This window comes from Phascolarctos cinereus, unplaced genomic scaffold (genome assembly GCF_003287225.1).
Source record: "Phascolarctos cinereus isolate Bilbo 61053 unplaced genomic scaffold, phaCin_HiC Scaffold_2;HRSCAF=192, whole genome shotgun sequence".
Lineage (NCBI taxonomy): Eukaryota > Metazoa > Chordata > Mammalia > Diprotodontia > Phascolarctidae > Phascolarctos > Phascolarctos cinereus.
The window spans coordinates 36,395,780-36,414,972 of record NW_027555625.1 but is presented as its reverse complement, the minus strand read 5'-3'; the positions used below and the strand labels follow the sequence as shown (position 1 = coordinate 36,414,972).

General features: G+C 42.1%; 1 long non-coding RNA gene and 1 gene segment (V, D, J or C); one reads left to right on the top strand and one right to left on the bottom strand.

The window, feature by feature from the left end:
• Nucleotides 1-13,556, top strand: part of LOC110202762 (uncharacterized) — a 46,115-nt gene extending 32,559 nt beyond the window's left edge. The window contains exons 4-5 of one of the 2 annotated variants that reach the window (XR_013484447.1): nucleotides 2,474-2,674; nucleotides 13,476-13,556. This is a non-coding gene — a long non-coding RNA (uncharacterized LOC110202762). Of the gene's footprint in view, nucleotides 1-2,473; nucleotides 2,675-3,268; nucleotides 5,133-13,475 lie in introns of those variants that run through there. The other variant, XR_013484448.1, reaches the window with a different exon arrangement.
• LOC110202777 (immunoglobulin kappa variable 3-15-like) lies at nucleotides 13,002-13,636 on the bottom strand. The segment is given in 2 exon segments: nucleotides 13,002-13,333; nucleotides 13,556-13,636. Coding segments are annotated over 2 exon segments (366 nt in total).
• Nucleotides 13,637-19,193: the final 5,557 nt, after the last annotated feature.

Sequence of the window (19,193 nt, the reverse complement as noted above, 5' to 3'; positions counted from 1 at the left end):
AACTGAGGGGATGCCCATCAATTGGTGAATGCCTAACCAAGTTATAGAATATGAAATGTGATAGAGACTACTGTTCTATAAGAAATGATGGGGGCAGCTAGGTGGCGCAGTGGATAGCACTCTGGCCTTGGAGTCAGGAGGACCTGAGTTCAAATCCGGCCTCAGACATCAGAAAAACCTGGGGAAATTTATAAGAAGTGATCAGTACAGTGAAATGAGCAGCACCAGTAATAGTCTATGTGATAACAATAATATTGTAAAGAAAATCAACTGTGAAAAGCCTTTGCCACTCTGATCAACATAATCATCCACCACAACTCCAAAGATTTCATCATGAAAAATACTGTGCTCCAAATAGAGAACTGATGGATTCAGAAGGCAGATATTGCAGCATATTTTTTCCTTTGTTTAATGCTATTTTTCCTGGAACATGGCTAATACATAAATGTATTTTACATGACTTATGTATAATGGGTATTGTATTTCTTGCCTTCTCAATGGTTGGGAGAATGAATGGAGGAAGGGATCTAATCAGGAACTTAATATTACAATTTTAAAAAGAAATGTCAAAAAATTACTGAAATATGATGAGTGTTTCTGAGTAGTAACACCTTCTAGTTGTTATACCGAGAAATTAGCAAGTTGACCACCCAAGCTAATTTTAAATTGTGGACTTTATTAGCGCGCGGCTGCCAGGGATATTCACATCCAAATCAAGCAGCCCCCATCAGGGGTTGAGCTAGGGTTTATATAGGGAGTATACAGGACAGGGAGGGGGATGGATCTTTGAAGTCTGGCAAGAGGAAGAGGTTTTTTTGGGGGCTGGTCAAGGACACCCTTCTCCCTCTGTGTAGATATGATAATGCTGTGCAAACTTTCTCACAATGGAGGCTTCCAGAGATATGATCTGAGGGCTGGAGCCTGAGCAGCCAGATAAGGGTCTTGCTAAGGAATTTGGAGTTTTCCGTGGCCTAAAGGGTTCTACTACCTAAATGGTAAAATAATGTTCTGCATTACATAGTCAAGTACTATAATCCCTCAGTAGTTTCTGTTTGTTAAAAGTAAGGATGAGGCACACATAATTTAGTAGCAATGTTGTCCAGTGTTCATAGATTTAGAGCTGGAAGAGACATACAGGTTTCATTCTAGTCCAGGTGTCTCATCTTTAGACGAGGAATCATCCAGAGGTTTTGGCTTGCCAAAGGTCACAGAGCCAGTAACCAGCAGAACCAGAATCTGACCCAGCCCTCCTACAAATCCATAATGTTTTACCAGCCATGCTATTTTTTTATCTGCTTTTTCTGGTCATTTAAAATTGTCATTCACTTAGCTATCATAATTATGCATACATAATTATATATGTACAAGATATAGTATATATAATATAATGTATAAAATATATTATTCTTTTATTCTGCCTTCATCATTCTGTATCACTCCTTAAAAATCTCCCTTTATTTTTTGGAATCTTCATATTTGTCATTCCTGATAACTCATTAACCGGCCATTCCTCAGTGTTTAGGGACATACTTACAGTGGAGAAATGAGGGGGTGATTATCATTTGTTTACTACTGCTGCCATATTTCTTTGTACATGGGTTTTTTCCTGTTGTCAATAAACACCTCAAGACATTAATTGTAGCGTTAACTAGCTGGACCAGTGAAAATGAATAGCTTTTTATGAAATTCTAAAGTCTTTTCTAACATAGTTGGACCAACGTGCAGCTTGAGGACCTGGAAATGTTTTCCCACAGATGGTGGGGATGTAAAATTTGTGAGTTTGCCATGGATACACTTTAATCTGTCCAGACAAAATTCATTTTTCTACTTGATGGAATTTCTTCTTTCTCTCTTCAGCATTTCATCACTGAGCTTCTCCCATCCGTTTCTGATTGAGTCCCCCTGAATGTATTTTTTTACATGGGACCATACCTCTGATGGAAGAGGGTAATGGACAGGAAGCGAGGCGGGGTTGTCCCAGCTCGGTTACTAATTAGCTTGATGACTTTAGTCAAGTTACTAGCATCTCTGAACCACTTTTTTCATTTAGAAAATGAATGATTTGCCAAGTGACAGATGACAAGATGGAGAGAGGGGGAACAGCATAAATCCAAGGATATTTAGAAGAGATTGGCAAAAGCCAGCCAATGGGAGAAGAGAAGGGGAAGAGAAGAAAATAAAGGGCTGGTTCCACCAGTGTCTGAATTTGACTTAGCTCCCCAGGCAGATGGGGGGTGCCACAGTGCATAATCTGACCTCAGATATTTATTAGCTGTGAGACTCTCGACAAATCACTTAAATTCTGTCTGCCTCATTTTCCTCAGCTGTAAAATGGGGATCATTAAAGCACCTGTTTCATAGGGTTGTTGTAAGGATCAAATGAGATATTATCTGTAAAGTGCTTAACACAGTGCCTGGCACACAATAGGCACTTAATACATATTTGTTCCCTTTCTCTTTTCCCTGGATTCAGGGGATCTCTCCAAATTCCCTGCCTGAAGGGAGCTAGAGGCAAGTCTGCACCTAAGTGCCCCCAGTGCTGGGCCTGGCCCGTGACTTGATCTCCAGGGAAGGAAGGACTCAGTACTGAAGGTCTGCTGCTCCTTGTGCTGGAAAAAAGCAGAGAGGAAGACTCGACAAGCAGCTGTCCTGAAACCCTCAGTCTCCTCGATGTGTGAGTTTATTTATTTTATTCACATTCATTTTGATAATCGCTAAATGTGTTTTTCCATCCATTTTCTCGTGCATGTTCTTCTTTATGTGCCTTGCTCTCTCTTTATTAAACATTGTCATTCTTTCTTTCCTGGAAATATCTTCATCTGTACGTGCTCAACAAACTTAAGGTTTGGTTTGCTTATGACAATCCCTCCCTAAACTTATTCTCCTTTTTAACCTCCCTTTGTTCTCCTCCTGTTCACATCTATATACCTGTTGAGACAGATGCATTCCTGCACCAAACTCTCTATATCTAATTATGTGGCTTCTTCCCTGTTTTAAGAATTCGAGATAAAGGTGAAGCTCAAGTGATGTCTAATCACCCATTCCTTCCTTCTTTCATTATATTTCTGCTTGTGCACCTCACCTACTGAAGACCCTGTGCATCTGTCCCTTATTTATCTATCCTTTGCCATTCTGTTTTCTGTCTTCTTTCAGCACCATCAGAACATAAACTATAACTCTTCTGTCTCATTGGAGTAACTCTATGACCCCTTATGACATTAGGATTCCTAAACCACCTTTTCTTCACTTGCCCACTTTTGATCTCCAGGGAAGAAAGGGCTCAGTCTGCAACTCCTTGTGATAGAAAAAGCAGAGAGGAAGACTTAAGCAAGCAGCCACCTGAAACCCATACTCTCTCCTTCAGCCTGGCAGACTAGACACCCAACAGGCACAAAGTTGCTGCCTTAGTCACAGCTGCAGGGGAAGGGAAGTGGACAAGGCATCTGAATTTAACTGCTGAAACCAGCCTGCAGAATTTTCTGTTTGATGCTGGAGCACTGTGGAAATAAAGAATAATCCTGCTGACAATAATAATCTGCCCCATCTTCAACCTCCACTGGGCTGATTGTGAGAATGAAATCTGTCCCAGACCCAGTGCCACTGAACCAGGAGGCGGCCCCAGGCATGAAGCTTGAAACCAGCCAAATTATGAGATTAGGAACCTGTCGCGGATTCTGCTTGTACCAGTTTAAGTAACTGGTACCAGAGCTGCCTTGTAACACTCACTGGTCCTGCAGGTGATGGTGACCCTTTCTCCTGGGGACACAGACGGGGAGGCTGGAGACTGGGTCACCTCAATCTCCTCAAATTAGCATCTGAAATCGCACACAAAAAAATGTAGAACAATAATAAGGTTAATTAATATGCACATTGGTAATAGTCCAAATAATTCCCTATTACACTGGGGTGAGCCACCTTGTCAGACACTAGACCATACCCTCAAGGACCACCCAAGAAGAACCAGATCTGTTCTTTGTTTCTTAGAATCACACACACATTCAAAATCCCACCCGTAAGAATAACAAAGACCTAGAAATTGTGCATGACCCCAGGAGGCATCCTCCAGATTTTCTCCCTCACCTAAGATCCCTCAGAGCAGCAGGAAGCAGAGCCACGAAATGTGAGACCCATCTGGAGGTGTGGCATTCACAACAGCTCAGAGAGAAGCTGACTTTGCTTGCTCTGAGACAGTGAGCTCACCCACTGTGTATGAAGATTCTTGTGTCTGTATGTCTGACTTTCTTTTCAACAAATACTGCATGGTGTGGTGATGGGAGTGTTTGACCTAGAGACAGAAAGGCTTCAGTTTGAATCTTGACTTTCACACTTACCGATGTGACAAGATGTCAGTCACACAAGTGAACCCATGTATTTCTCAGGGTTGTGAGGATTACACCAGAGAATGTAGATAAAAACCTGATGTCAGTCCTAAAGTACACTGTCAGTATGAGCCATTCTTTCAATAACATTCTACAGGGTTCTTGGCTATTGTATCATACTCATTATATCATACTCCTATTATATCACACTCATTTTCAGTGGTAGGAGTTTTGGGGGGCAGTGTAAGTTCTTGGACTCAGAGGACCCTTGTTCCTCTCTAAGGAAAAAGGGCAGGGAGCAGGGGATGGGAAGAGAGAAGGAGGTTACAATATCTGGCTGCAGGGGTCACCAATCTATTCCACTCCAATGCTCTACTACCCAGAAAGCATCTGGGATGCCAAATGTAAAGCAATACTTGACCTTAGTAAGAACAATAGCCAGCATTTAGAGAGCATGTTAAAGTTTTCAAAAAGCTTTATAAATATTGTCTCACTTATCCCCACAACCTTGGAAGGATAAGGTCTATTATTACTCCCATTTTACGGATGAAGAAACTGAGGTTGATAGAGGTAAAGTAGTTTTTTCAGGGTCCCATTACTCAGAAGTACTTGAGTCAGGGCCTTCTAGGTCCTTTACCCAAGTCCAAGTTTTACAGAACAAATCCTTTTATTGAGGGACCTAGAGGGCCATATGTGGCCTTGAAGCCTCAGGTTACCCACCCCTGGCCAAAAACATCCTCTTTCCTCCACACGTTTAAATCACATCCTGTCTTCAAACTAGAGATCCTTGATTGGACTTTTGCCTACATGAAATTATTCCAGAAGAATAAAGTTTAGTATAAAATAAAATGCTTTCTCTGGTTCTCTCCTAACAAGTGCCTTTGATAGGAAGTAGACATATCAAAAGAAACATTTGATGACACCTTCATTGCAGAGCCTCTGAGTTCTATTATCTATTGACTTTCGCAATTTTTCCTTAGTGACTGTTGGCAGTATTTTGGCTACTTTTTAGAGACAGACCAGTCCAATGGAGGACTGATTATAATGGACGTCAGGGAGCTTTGGTTATAGTACCAATCCTGTGTGAATTTAGGCAAGTCACAAAACTCACAAGGGCTCCTTGTTTTTAAAATAAGCAATTTAAAAAGATATGATAGACCTTAAGGCGAGGAAAAGAAAAGGAAGAGAAGAGGAGGAATCTGAGAAGAGTTTAATTGAAACACAAGTAGGAGAGTAGGGCCATAGGGTCATAGAATGACAGCTGATAAGGACCTAAGAAGCTGTCTGGTCCCTCATTTTACAGGTGAGGAAGCTGAGATTTGAAAACATTCAGTGTCTTGCCCATGGACACACAGGCAGTAGTAACAAAGGCCTGATTTGAAACCAGATCCTCTGACTACATGTAACTCCAGCACTCTAGGTCAAGGCAGAATCAGAGAGGGATAATTAGAGATAAGGAGATCAGTGAAAAAAATAATAGTTAAAGGGTAAAAAAAAAATCAACAATAACCCACGGCTGAATCTGGCTCCTATACCTGCACTCAGGGACTTGCTTGAACTTCCCTGTCTGAGATTTGGACAAAGATAAAACTCCCTCCAACAAGAGGATCATTGCATCCTTAGTTTAGGACATGACAATGCTCTTCATGTGGCGAAAAAGTATAGTAGGTTTATTAACTGTCCTATTGTTCTTTTAATTTATATTCAGAGCCAGGGTCAGAGTAGTTTGGAGGTCTAAGATCTTATCATCAGGATGGGAAATTTGCTGCTGTGTGTTCTAATGATGTTTAAAATATTAACTGCCCAACCTTTGGGAACCACAGGTTTGAAAATAATGAATTCTGTTCTAGTCATTTTGTTAATACACACTTCTGTTTCACTTTCCAATGTAGGTGTAAACTACCTGTTCCAAACCTGAATCATGGTGTACCTTCACTACCTCTTCTAGGGGACCCCTTGGGCTCTCAAGTCATGACACTGACTGTAATTAGGAATTTTCCCTGGTTAATGAGGCTTATTACTGAGTCAAATTAAGTGAGAATGAGGAACCTAAGATTCCTAAGTAGAATAAATATTCCTCCAGAGTTGAATTTGGGCAAACGAAAGTGGCTGGAAAAAGGTTAGAGAGGGATGCAGTGCAGTAGCTTCTGTGGCCTCAACCAGTGTCTTTATGCTCTAAGGCTGGATGACAACTTGTAGGAGATACTTTATAGGGGATTCCTTTCAGGTAGTGGTAGGATGAGAGGATTCTGAAGCCACTTCCAACTCTTCGATTCTGTAATTTTATGATTCTGTGATTCTGTTCTCTTTTACTGCTTATTGCTTCTCAGTCCAGTCTTTTTCTACCCATCCACATATCAATAATTTCCCCTGAAACATCCTATATTAAGCCTAGATATCCCAGTTCTTAATTTTCTTTCTTTGTCTACATTCTAGGTGAAAAATTTTATAAGATATTATGAAATGCTTAGCCTTCCCAAGTATAGAGGTGCCCATCAGCACTAGAATGGACACCTGGTAACAAATTAATAGACTGTGGCAACATGTCAAACGAAAAATTAGGAAATGCCCCCCGGGGCCTGCATGGCCCCCTTCTACTGCAGAGAGTCAGGAAATTGGACAAAGAGTGTTAAGAATCGCAGCTGTCAGAATGTATCAAACTTTACCGGGTTATTGATATTCTTAATATAAAGTTCTTGTCCAATGACCAATAAGTGAACACATTGCTGGAGGCGTTCAGTCCTATCAATCTTAACCTTCTGGCTCTAAATGCCACCAGAAAAGGGAAGGTAATGGTAGCTGTTATGTATACCCAGCTAAGAACAATGTCCCCAGAGATGGACCTGAGCAGGAGACTTGAGCCTTCCGGAAGAACGCGGCTGGAGAAGATCTTGTAGCTTCTATTAGGTACAGGGAAAATAGAGAGAAAGGCCCAAAATAAAACAGCCCAAGGCCCATAATCTGTTCCTGACCCCTACTAACTTTCTGACTCACCAAGTACTGGATTTTGCCTTTATGAGGACTGCAAAGTAAGAGGGGAAAGGGAACAAGCATTTATTAAGTACCTATTACATGCCAGGCACTGTTATGAGCCCTTTTTTCAAATATTGTATCATCTGATCTCCAAAACAAGCACTGGAGCTGGGTGCTTATGCTGCAGTTGAGGAAAGTGAGGCAAACAGAAGTTAAGTGACTTGCCCAGGGTCACACGGCTGGTAAGGGTCTGAAGCTGGATTTAAACTCAGGACTTCCTGATTCCAAGTCCAGAGTTCTGTCCACTGACCACATTTTATAAATCAGGTCCAGGTCTTCTAACTGTGCAGTGAAGATGAGCCTCTTTGGTTGGCTGCAGAACCAGAATGAGAGGTACTTTCAAAAGTTGACCACTAGTTGACCAGACCCTGTCACTTCTCTTGGTGTGACTTTTTGCTCATCTGACAATGTTCCTGTGAAAAAAGATTGTCAATGTTGTTAGTAGAAAGGCCTCTGCCTGCCCTCAATGAGTGCAAATGTGGCCTATAAATACGGGCCTCAATTCTTTACTTCATAATTTGTATTTTTGTTTTTGTGGAAGGAGACTGGAGCTGGGGGTCAGGGAGTGGATCCCAGGGTGGAACAGTCCAGCATCACCCCCCTGAGAAGCAAAGAGCATACAGAAATGATGTTACAATAAGATATGAACTTAATAGGACTAATTCTATATAGAAACTTTAAGTGTGAACCCAATCTCCCTGGAGATGGAGGAGATTGTTCCTTCCAGAAGTATTTTTAGGGACTGAAGATGTTTGTACTAATGTTCTTGTTATCTTTAAAGTAAATAATTCTTAGTAAAAGCTAAATTAGGTTATTTGGTTAAATGGAACTAGGGTGCTAAACCCTGGTGGTCAACAGTAAGGAAACCATACCTGAATTGGGCCTTAGAGCAGTAGCATTAGAGAAGAGATACCCCAACTTCTCATCAGTATCCCTAGAAACTTGAACAGTTGATGAAATTGGTCTCATTCTGGAAGAGTGAAGCCAGAGTACTTGTTACATGTGAGGGCTCATCTAGGAAAAAATTTCATCTTTTCACATTTGTCAAGACACTTAGAAAATTTCTCCATCCAGAACTTTCATGATTGGATACTTTAGGAACATCACTGCCCAAATCTAGAGTTTCCAAGTAAAAAAAAAATACTTCATGGAGCCAGAAAGAAAGAGTTTTAGTACCAAAAGGCTCTGTCAAGATTATACAACTTTGAACAGCTACTACTATTAAGAGGAAAAGGACATGGAATAAATAAATATTCTAAAAGGCAAAAGATTCAGGTTTACAACCAGGGATAATTTACCCAGAAATACTGAGTATAATAGTCACAGGGCATAAACAGAGCTTTCAGTGACATAAACAACTTCCTATCATTTCTGGTGAAATGACCAGAGCTGAGTAGATACTATGAAACACAAACACAGATTTCAAAGGAAACATAAGAAGCGAATAGGAGCAAGTAATTAGAAAGGGGCCATACAAGGATGAAGTGTTTACATTCCAGTGAGGGAAAGGATGGTACTGATGGTAAAATTCTAATGTCGTTAGAGGTCTTAAAGGGAATTAAAGAAAAGGTGTGATATTGAATTTGAGTTTTCATGAACTTTAAAAAAGAAAGGATGTGCAGCGGGAAAGGAATATACTGGAAAGAAAAGGGGGAGGAACAGTGGGTGAACTTAACTAGTTTGTATAACGAGGTTGTTTAACTAGAATGTTATTCAAGCAGGAACAATGAGGTTGGAATAGGTGGTTTTTAGTAGAACCACTTTCATCTGAATCAGGCGAGCCAGGTAAAACACACACATGGGATGTGGTATCATAATACTTTCTACTCAGTAGGAGAGCAGGAGGAAAAATGTAATGGGAGGGGCAAATAAGAGGGAAATTAGATTCAGGGAAGGTTTACTTTGCAGGGTGGATTTTGAAGAGATTTTTTTAAAAAACATATTTATTTTTAATTTTCCACATTCATTTCCATATGATTTTGAGTTCCAAATTTTCTCCCCGTCCCTTCCTTTACCCATCCCCAAGATGATGTGCAATCTGGTGTAGACTCTACACACACATTCTTATTAAACATATTTTCACATTAGTCATATTGTAAAGAAAAATTAGAATCAATGGGAGGAGTTAAGAGAAAGCAGAAACAGAAAAAGAAAGCAAATAATGTGCTTCGATCTGTATTCAGATTCCATTCTTTTTTGGATGTGGACAGCATTTTCCATCATGAGACTTTTGGAGATGTCTTAGATCCTTGCATTGCTAAGAAGAGATAAGTCTATCAAAGTTAGTCATCACAGAGGGGCATCTAGGTGGCATATTGGATAGAGCACTGGCCCTGGAGTCAGGAGGACCTGCGTTCAAATCCGGCCTCAGACCAGACACTTGACACTTACTAGCTGTGTGATCCTGGGCAAGTCACTTAACCCCAATTGCCCCGCCCCCCCAAAAGCTAATTATCACATGATGTGGCTGTTACTATGTACAATGTTCTGGTTCTGCTCACTTCACTCATGTCAGTCCATGCAAGTCTTACCAGTTTTTTCTGAAGTCTGCCTGCTCGTCATTTCTTCTAGCACAATGGTATTCCATTACATTCATAAACCACAACTTGTTCAGCCATTCCCCAACTGATGGGCGTCCCCTCAATTTCTATTTCTTTGCCATCACAAAAAGAGCTTCTTTAAATATTTTTGTATATGTAGATCCTTTCCCATTTGTATGATCTTGTTGGTATACAGACCTAAGAGTGGTATTGCAGGGTATACACATTTTTATAGCCCTTTGGGTACAGTTCCAAATTGCTTTCCAGAATGGTAGGATCAGTTCACAACTCCACCAACAATGCATTAGTGTTCCAACTTTCCCACATTTTCTCCAGCATTTATTATTTTCTTGTTTTGTCATGTTGACCAGTCTGTTAAGTGTGATGTCTTACCTCAGAGTTGTTTTGATTTGCATTTCTCTAATCCATAATGATTTAGAGCATTTTTTCACATGACTATAGATAGCTTTAATTTCTTCATCTGAAAACTGCCTGTTCATATCCTTTGACCATTTATCAATTGGGGATTTGAAAAGAGATTTTAAATGGAAAAAAAGAAAGTGTTGTATGATTACAGTTTGGATAAATGGGAAGACGAGAGGGGTAGGAGGACAGAAGTAGATTGCATCAAGTACAGAATGCTAGACTTGACCCCATTCACTTCTCATCACCCTTCTTTTTCTTTATAAAAATGCAGTTGAGGAAGTAACTAAAAGAGAATGCAAAGGAAACCAGAATGGAGGGAAATGAACAATTTGTTTTCACAATTGTGAACGTGAATGGGACAATGATGGAACTGAGGCAACTGAGTGAACCATACTGACTCTATCTTGTGACTCAAATCTGGATCTGGCTCAGTTCCCTTTCTATTCATTTATGTGTCAAGGCCAATTTCTGCCTTGTGAGAATGCTTTATTTTATTGTTTGAACCTAAGCCTGCCTGGCTGGGAAGCTGGATGACTTTTATGTGTTGCTGAGAGACCCTTAACTAAAGACCCAGGTTATGCTGAACAGAAACCCAGTCAGCTCTGAAATTTGATGCAAGGAGTTTTCTCAAGCAATCCATATGTCTTTTCTGAAAACTGGCCTGTAATGGTTAATCAAGTATTGTTTCCATTTTTCTTTTATGGCATAAAGATACCCGCAGGGAGTGGGATACCTCTTTTTCTGATTTCAGGGAATTACACCTGTTTGCTCTTTACTCCCTACTTAGAAAGTCCTTCATCTTTTGTCCAATTCAAAATCAAATTGCCTAATTCCTTATCCTTCTTAATGGTTTTCCTATAATTAATTGGCTTTTTAAATTGTTTTTATGCCTAAAAATCTGTCTCCCCCTATATTTGGGCCCAGTCCCCAAAACTGAGGAAGTCCTGGTCAGTTTGTTGGGCAGTTGGCTTTCATTGTTTATTAAATGAATATGCTCAGGAGCTCATATCTTTGTTTCCTGAGTCATTTCACCTTTTACTTACGCACCACAAAGACCTCCTACCCACCATGGGAAAATGTGACAGAATGGGTTAAAAAGTAGAACCCAACAATGTGTTGGGGTTTTTTGTTTTTTTAAAAAAACACATGTGGGGCAGCTAGGTGGCACAGTGGGTAAAGCTCCGGCCTTGGAGTTAGGAGGACCTGAGTTCAACTTCGGCCTCAGACACTTGACACTTACTAGGTGTGTGACCTTGGGCAAGTCACTTAAACCCGATGGCCTCACTAAAAGAAAAAAAACACCAAAAAACACCATATGTGACACATTAAGATTCATGTGGAATTAAAATAATGGTTTGGAACAAAATGTATTAGGCATTACTTCTTAAAATTTGAAATTAGGTGTTATACCTCAGAAACACTGAACTCGGGATGATGAACTCTGTTTTCTGTTCCCCAATCTACTGTGATCTCACCAAGCATGGAAGTTTTGGAAAGTCATTCAACCTCTCTGAGCCTCTGTTTCTATCAAAGGCCTCACTATTCTTTGAGTCCCCCACATTTGAAATCTGGAAATCATCCTGGATTCTTCCCTCACATGCATCATAGCCTGTCAGTCACTGTCTTCTCAAATTCATTCACAGCAATATTTTTCTTTCAAAATAGACACCATAGGGGCAGCTAGGTGGCACAGTGGACAGAGCACTAGCCTTGGATTCAGGAGGACCTGAGTTCAAGTCTGGCCTCAGACACATAACACTTTCTAGCTGTGTGACCCTGGGCAAGTCACTTAATCCCATTGCCTAGCCAAAAAAAAAAAATAGACACCATAGCCACTCTAGTCCAGGCCCTGATCCCCTCTTTCCTTTTCTGTTACATTGTCTTCTTCCTCCTCTTCTGTCTCTTGTTCCTCCTTCTCTTTCTTCTTCCCTTCCTCATCCTTTCTTTCCACTCTTCTTTCTCCTTATCTTCTTCTTGTCTTCTTCCTCCTTCTCCTTTTCCTTTCCCCCTCTTCAGAATGTTACTTGGGGGGCAGCTAGGTGGCACAGTGGCCCTGGAGTCAGGAGAATCTGAGTTCAAATGTGGCCTCAGACACATGATACTTACTAGCTGTGTGACCCTGGGCAAGTCACTTAAACCCCAATTGCCTCACCAAAAAGCAAGGAAAAAAAGGAAAGAAATAAAGAAGAAAGCCAAATTGCCAGTATCAGAAATGAAATGGGGGAATGTACCACCGATGAAGATGAAATTAAAGCAATTAGTAGTAGTTATTTTGTGTAGTTATAAGCCAGTAAAACTAACAATCTGTGAAGTGGATGAATATTTACAGAATTACTCAGATTAACAAAAAAGGAAGTAAAATACTTAACCCTATGTTAGGCAAAGGGGGCAAGTAGTGCTCAGTGAGGCAAGAAGGGTAGGTTATACCCCAGAAGTGAAGGGTTTTTAAACCTAAACAGTGTTGTTTATGTTTTACCCAATGGTCAATAATGTTAGCCGCTGGTGCTGTTATCAGAGGTATTGGTTTCATTTTTTTCTGGATGTCCTAGATTATGATTTGGACCCTTTGCAAGCTTTGCTGATGTTTATGCAGTATGTAAATGCCAACGTAGGATGAGCTTTGTAAGAAGATGAAGTGAGATCAGTCTTGACCAGAGAGCACAGAGGAAGCAGCTGAGCTGCCTGGGGAGGTTTTTGTTCAGGGCTGGAGCACTGTGGGAAACCAATTTTTATACTGCTGACAGTAATAAACTCCAGCATCTTCAGTCTCCACGCCGCTGATGGTGAGAGTGTAATGTGTGCCAGACCCACTGCCGCTGAACCGGGATGAGACCCCAGAGTACAGTGTGGATGTGTAATAGATGAGTAACTTTGGAGACTGACCGGGTTTCTGTTGGTACCAGTCTAAATACTTGCTAATGTCTTGACTGGCCGTGCAGGAGATGGTGACTGTGTCTCCTGGAGTCACAGACAGGGAAGTTGGAGACTGGGTCATCACAATCTCTCCATTGGCATCTATAATGAAAAAGAAAGCTCAGATGGCACCCACTGTTGACTAGACTTTTCTTCATAAGACTTTTAAATAGAAGCAGCTAAAGGAATTTTACTGGGGTAGACATAACATACTCTAAAAAATGAGGATATTTTACAACTCCAGACACAGGTTCTGAATTATCCAAAAGGAGACCCAAAGCATGTGAAGCATCCCATGGCAGCCCTATGTATGTCCATTCTCACCTGGAAGCCCAAGCAGGAGGAGGCAGAAGAACTGAGCTGGGGACACCATCTTCACACTGTGCTCTGTGCAGGGCTGATCCCTGAGCAAGTGAGTAAGAAGACCCTCTGATAAAGGTTCTGTGCAGTAGGAATAGGGTGGGGGTGGAGATAGGAGAGAGTATGCAAAGCAGCCTGGCCCTTGATAGGGGAAAGGGGGATGGTCTGGGCTCCCAGGGGCAGAACTAGTTTGTCTCCAGGGCTGACCACCTAGTTAATAGTTAATAATTCTCTTGCATTTTCCTTGAGAAAACAGACTATTCATGACAACCTTTCAAAGCACCTTAGGATCCTTCCCTTCCTTTATTCCAGTGTCAAAGCAGTCCCTTCTCTAGATCAGTTCCAGCCTTGCCTTAGGCCCTTAATTTATGCCCTTGCGTTAATCCCAGCAGCCTGAACCCCAGATTTCATGGTTTGGTAAAACAAAGCAAGCCCTGCACTTGACTGTAGCATCTCCTCAAGCTCTCATCCTATAGTGTTCCTTTAATTCACAGACTGCGAGAAAAAGCTGTCTGCATTCACTTTGTCCACCTTTCTCACATTGCAGTGGCTTCTTACTCCCTTTGAATTGGGCTTCTTATCATACCTCCCTACTAGAACCCCTCTCTCTAACATCAGCAAAGATCAATTTGTTCTTGAACCTGATGACCTGAATATTTCCTAATGCTCTCTGTAGTATTTGATGCTCTTGAGCCTTCCTCTCCCCCAGTCACCCACCCCATCCTTCTAGATACTTTCTCCTCCCCAGGTTTTCTTGACACTACTATGTCAGGGTTCCCTTTCTTCTTCTTCCCTCACTGGTGGAAGTTCCCAGCATCCCATAAAGTACCATAATGCATGCCCTCCCACACTTTCCACCTCCACCCCCACCTCCACACCATAAATGGATGTCTCATGGGCTCTAGTCTGCCCTTCTCCCCATCTCTGTCTTGTAATGGACAAGTCTTGTCGATTGCACTTCCTTAATATTCCCCATAAGTCTTCTTTTCTGTCTATGCACATAACAAGCAGTGTACCCCAGGTCCTCATCACCCCTTCCCTATTCTATTTCAAGTCATTGTTGTAGGCAGCCAGGTGGTTCAGTGGACAGAGCATAGGGCTTCGTTTCGAGCACCTCTAGTTCAAATCCTACCTCAGACGCTTATTAGCTGTGTAACTCTGTGCAAGTCACTTAACACCCCTCAGCCTCAGTTTCCCCTTGTATAAAATGGAGGTTAATAGAACCTGCCTCCTAACTGGTAACTAGAATAAAATGAGCTAGTGTTTGTAAAGTGCTTTGCAAAGATTGAATGGTTATATGAGTGGTAGCTATTATTGCTGCTGTGGTTAATTTCTCATCCACCTTCTTTCTCTTCCTCTTTTTCTTTCTCCTTGTTTTTATATGCAACAGTAGTTGATGGCTTCACAAACCATAGTCCTCTCCCAGTCAGTGAGCATAAGGGGATGCTGAATTTCTCATTTCAGTTGTATCCTGGAGGTAGCACAGTGTGGGGCTAGGCAGCTAGGTGTCATAGTACTTAGAGCTCTGGACTTGAGTGAAGAAATGCTGAGACCAAGTGCTGCCTCAGGCACTGGCTAGTTGGATCACTTTAGGGAAATCACTTAATCTTTCATGCTCAGTTTCCTTTTGTCTAAAAGAGCAGTAGTAGTATCATCTCTCTCAGGTCATTGTGAGAATTAAATGAGGTGACATTTGTAAAGTACTTCAAATACCTCAGAGTGCTATATAAATGCTATGTTATCAATGTTAGGAGGAAGAGCAGGAGGAGGAGGAGCAGGAGGAGGAGGAGGAGGAGGAGGAGAGGAGGAGGGTGGTGCTGTAGTAACCTAGAATGCTGGTAGGTCTGAGTACAAATCCGAAGTCAGACACTCACTAGTTTTGTGACTCAGTAATTCACTTAATCTCGTGGGCCTCAGTTTCTTCATATGCAAAATGGGGGTAACAGTAACACCCATCACTTAAAATTTTTTAAGGAAAAAATTAAATATTTTTGACGTTTTCTTTTTACGCCTAAATAATAAGTGCTAGTTAGTATTAACTATTGTTATTAAAATCATCACTATCGTCAATATTATTGTTACATACTCTTGGACTGAGTGACAGAATTCCTAGGTTTCATTCTCAACTATTTCCCTTAGTACCCCAATCATTTGAACCAAATTATTTCACTTCTCTGAATATCAGCTTCTTTTTGTCTACAGAGTAAATAGTAACCACCCCTCTGATTACCCCACAGAGTTATTATGGAGCTCAGAGAAGGACCTGGGAAGTGCCAACATACAGTCCTCTTGTTATTCATTTTGAAGTTTCCTTCCCTGTTTGTGTGACTTTGGTTGTCACTTAGTCATCCAGAGGGGGAGGGTGAACGAGGGAAAGTACAGGTCTCAGAGAGAGCCAGAAGGTGGAAGTTTGTTTTAGAACTCCTTTGTTCTGAGTTCTTAGCCTGGTGACATATTCTTTATCTTAAGAAAGGGTCAGAGAAGGGAGGACATCAAAGGTCTCAGGTCTCATTTTTATTTTGAAATTTTCTTCTTAGGAGTTGCATTGCCCTATTTTGAGGGCTAAGGTTTTGTTTACAAAATTCTGTGTATTTATTCTTTTTTTTGTAGATAATTAATTTATTTTTAGTTTTCAACATTCACTTCGAGAAAGATTTTGAGTTTTAAATTTTCCACCCTTCCTCTCCTCCTGAAGACGTGCATGCAGTCTGATATACGTTCTACTTATACATTCATATTAAGCATATTTTCCCATTACTTATGATGTAAAGAAGAATTAGAACTAATGGGAGAAACCATGCGAATGAAGCAACAAAACAAAACAACAAAAGCATAGGAGAGCAAGTGGTATGCTTCCATCTGCATTAAGATTCCACAGTTCTTTCTTTGGATATGGAGAGCAATTTCCATCGTGAGTCTTTTGGGGTTGTCTTAGTGTGCATGTATTCTTTTGCCTGGTCCTTGAAACTTCTCTCTATAGGTCCACTATTGTTATTCCCATTTTAGAGATGAGGAAATGCTCCCTCTTTACCCCAATACTTATTCCTTCATGTTTCAGTAGAAGGTTCTTCACTCAGCTCTTTCCTTGCACACATTACCTTCTCCATACTTGAATTCTGTCTCTTATAAAAGAATGTAAGGTCTTTGATGTGAAGAAAATGATGCATAGACATAGAGCAGCAGTTTCAGCATGTCTGCAGACCCATCTCCAGTCCCTGGGTGCTCTAGCTCCCTTTTTTAGAGTGAAGGATAAGTTAAAGAGGCACAAGGCAAAGTTCCCTCTGATTCTGGAATTTGATCTGAGCCTATCCCGGATTACTAGGGAGAAGAGAAACTCTATGGGAAGAGCCTTAGGAGCCTTTTTGACCAAATTCTCATGTTTGCGTTTATCATATGTGTGAGTATGTAAGGAACGTACCTCCACATTCAGACTAAGATCTTTGAGATTACCTGAATGTCAGTCACCTCCATAATACCTGACACAGGGCTAGGGAGAGAGAAGGTGCTCTGCCGGGAGCGCCTGCATCCACAGCCGTGGTCTGATGCCGCAGAGGGTGAAGAGAGAAAGAACCACGGGCCAGGTGAGGCAGTGAAGAACAAACTCTGTTTGTTGATCTGAGGGCTCAGGCTTACATAGTACCGGATCAAGCAACAGTAACATTGTTATTCATGAAAAGTACAAATCTAATTAGTGATTTCCTTCCTTCCTTGTACCTTGTCTGTTACATTCTGTCCTGCGTCCTGTCCTGTACCCCGTCCGTTTCCTCCCTTCCTGCATCCTGTTCTCAAGAGACGGAGCAGGGGGTGGTGAGCCACATCCTGAGTTTCACAGCTGTTGGGCTTAGTACAAACTAGGTAAGACCCGCAGTGGCCTAACCCTCCAACTCCCAAATTTGGCCCTCTACAGTGCTCAGTCCCTCTTTACAATGTCAGCTGCACAGAGATGAAAAGAGGAAATGGATGTGAGTGTAAAGTGACCAAGGAGGCTGTCGTGGGCATCTCAGCAGCAGTTCCTGCCCTGAATCAGCTGTACTGGATGGCACAGAGAGGTTTTTGCAGCAGGCTGTATTACTGTGTCAGGTAATAATTCCCAGCATCCTCAGCGACACCTTTGATGGTGAGGGTGAACTCAGTGCCATATTGACTACCACTGAACCTGGCAGGCACCCCAGCATGGAGGGTGGAAACATATTTAATGAGGAGCCTAGGAGACTGTCCTGGCTTCTGCTGATACCAGTGCAGGTCATCATCGATATCCTGGCTGGCCTTGCAGGTGATGGTGGCTGTCTGTCCTGGAGAAGCAAGCAGGGAGTCTAGAGCCTGGGTCAGCAAGGTGCCTGCTCTGGACCCTGGTTAGTGGAAGAAGCTCCAGATGAAAACATCCACTAGGAATACCCACTCACTGGGCTCTGCACAGACACTGAGAGACAGAGCATTTGAAGGCTGGGTCATTGACACTGGGGTCAAGGCAGTGCCAGCCTTCAGGGTGTGCTGAATGTGTGTCTCTTACCTGGGATGGTGAGTAGCAGGAAGCAGAGGAGTGAGCCAGACAGCCCATCTTGGTGTGTTGGGTCCCCCAGGAGAAGAGATCAGTCACCATAACCCAGAAAAGATCCTCTTTATAACCACTCAGCTGCCCAGGGCCATGTCTCTGGAGGCAAAACATGCAAATGCCAAGGGCTCAGAAGGTGTTGGCTATCTAAAAAGAAGAGAGTCCTGGTAGACTTCACAGGCTGATGAGAGGGGAGGAGGAGGGACTTTTTCTGGGACCTTAAAGATATATACAGGCTTCATATATGGGCTGTCCCAAAAGACTTAGTGCAATTTAAAACTTTTGAGGACAAAAAAACCGTGCTACATTTTTGGGTTACCCTATATTTTCATTTGTAAAGGATCTTAGAGGTCATTAAGTGCAACCCTGCTCATTCCACAAATGGGAAGTGTGAGACCCAAAGTGGTGGAGGGTCCAGGTAAGGCACCTACTCCCTACCTCTTTGGGGGAACAGTCTCCTGTGCTTGGTACCCAGACATTCAGTCCCCCATGAGGACAATCTGGAGGGATCTTGGCCCCTCCTGCAAAGTGCGTAGAGGCCATTTCTCAGCCTCTTTGGCCAAGTGATCCCTCCCGGGTCACACGCTCTGGCAGGGACAGGGAGGAACCTGGAGCACAGTGCACTAGGAGTAAACCCAGCAGCAGTCCCCCCTCTGCACTGACCCTTCCTCCCAGCTCTGCCTCCGGTATCTCCCCCAGTCAAGATAAAGGAATACTAGGATGCATGAGGGTCTGAGGGGAGCGCACAGGAGCGGTCCAGGAAGTGTTCTAAGGGAAATTAGAAGAGATTCTATCATTTTACCAGGGTTGGGGGAGGGGGGGAAGGAGCTTAAGAAAGCTTCAGGGAGAAAGTGCTGGACCCCAGGATGACTGGCTTCTTGTGAGTAAACTCCCTGAATGAATCTCATGAAACCTATTAACAACGAAGCTGGCATGGGCCCCTGTTTCTTTGGTATCTCAGTATCCTCTCAGAGGGTATGGCATCCTAGAATTGGCATAATTGGGGCAGAACAGATCTGCCACCTTACACTTATGTGAAAACTTTCCCCG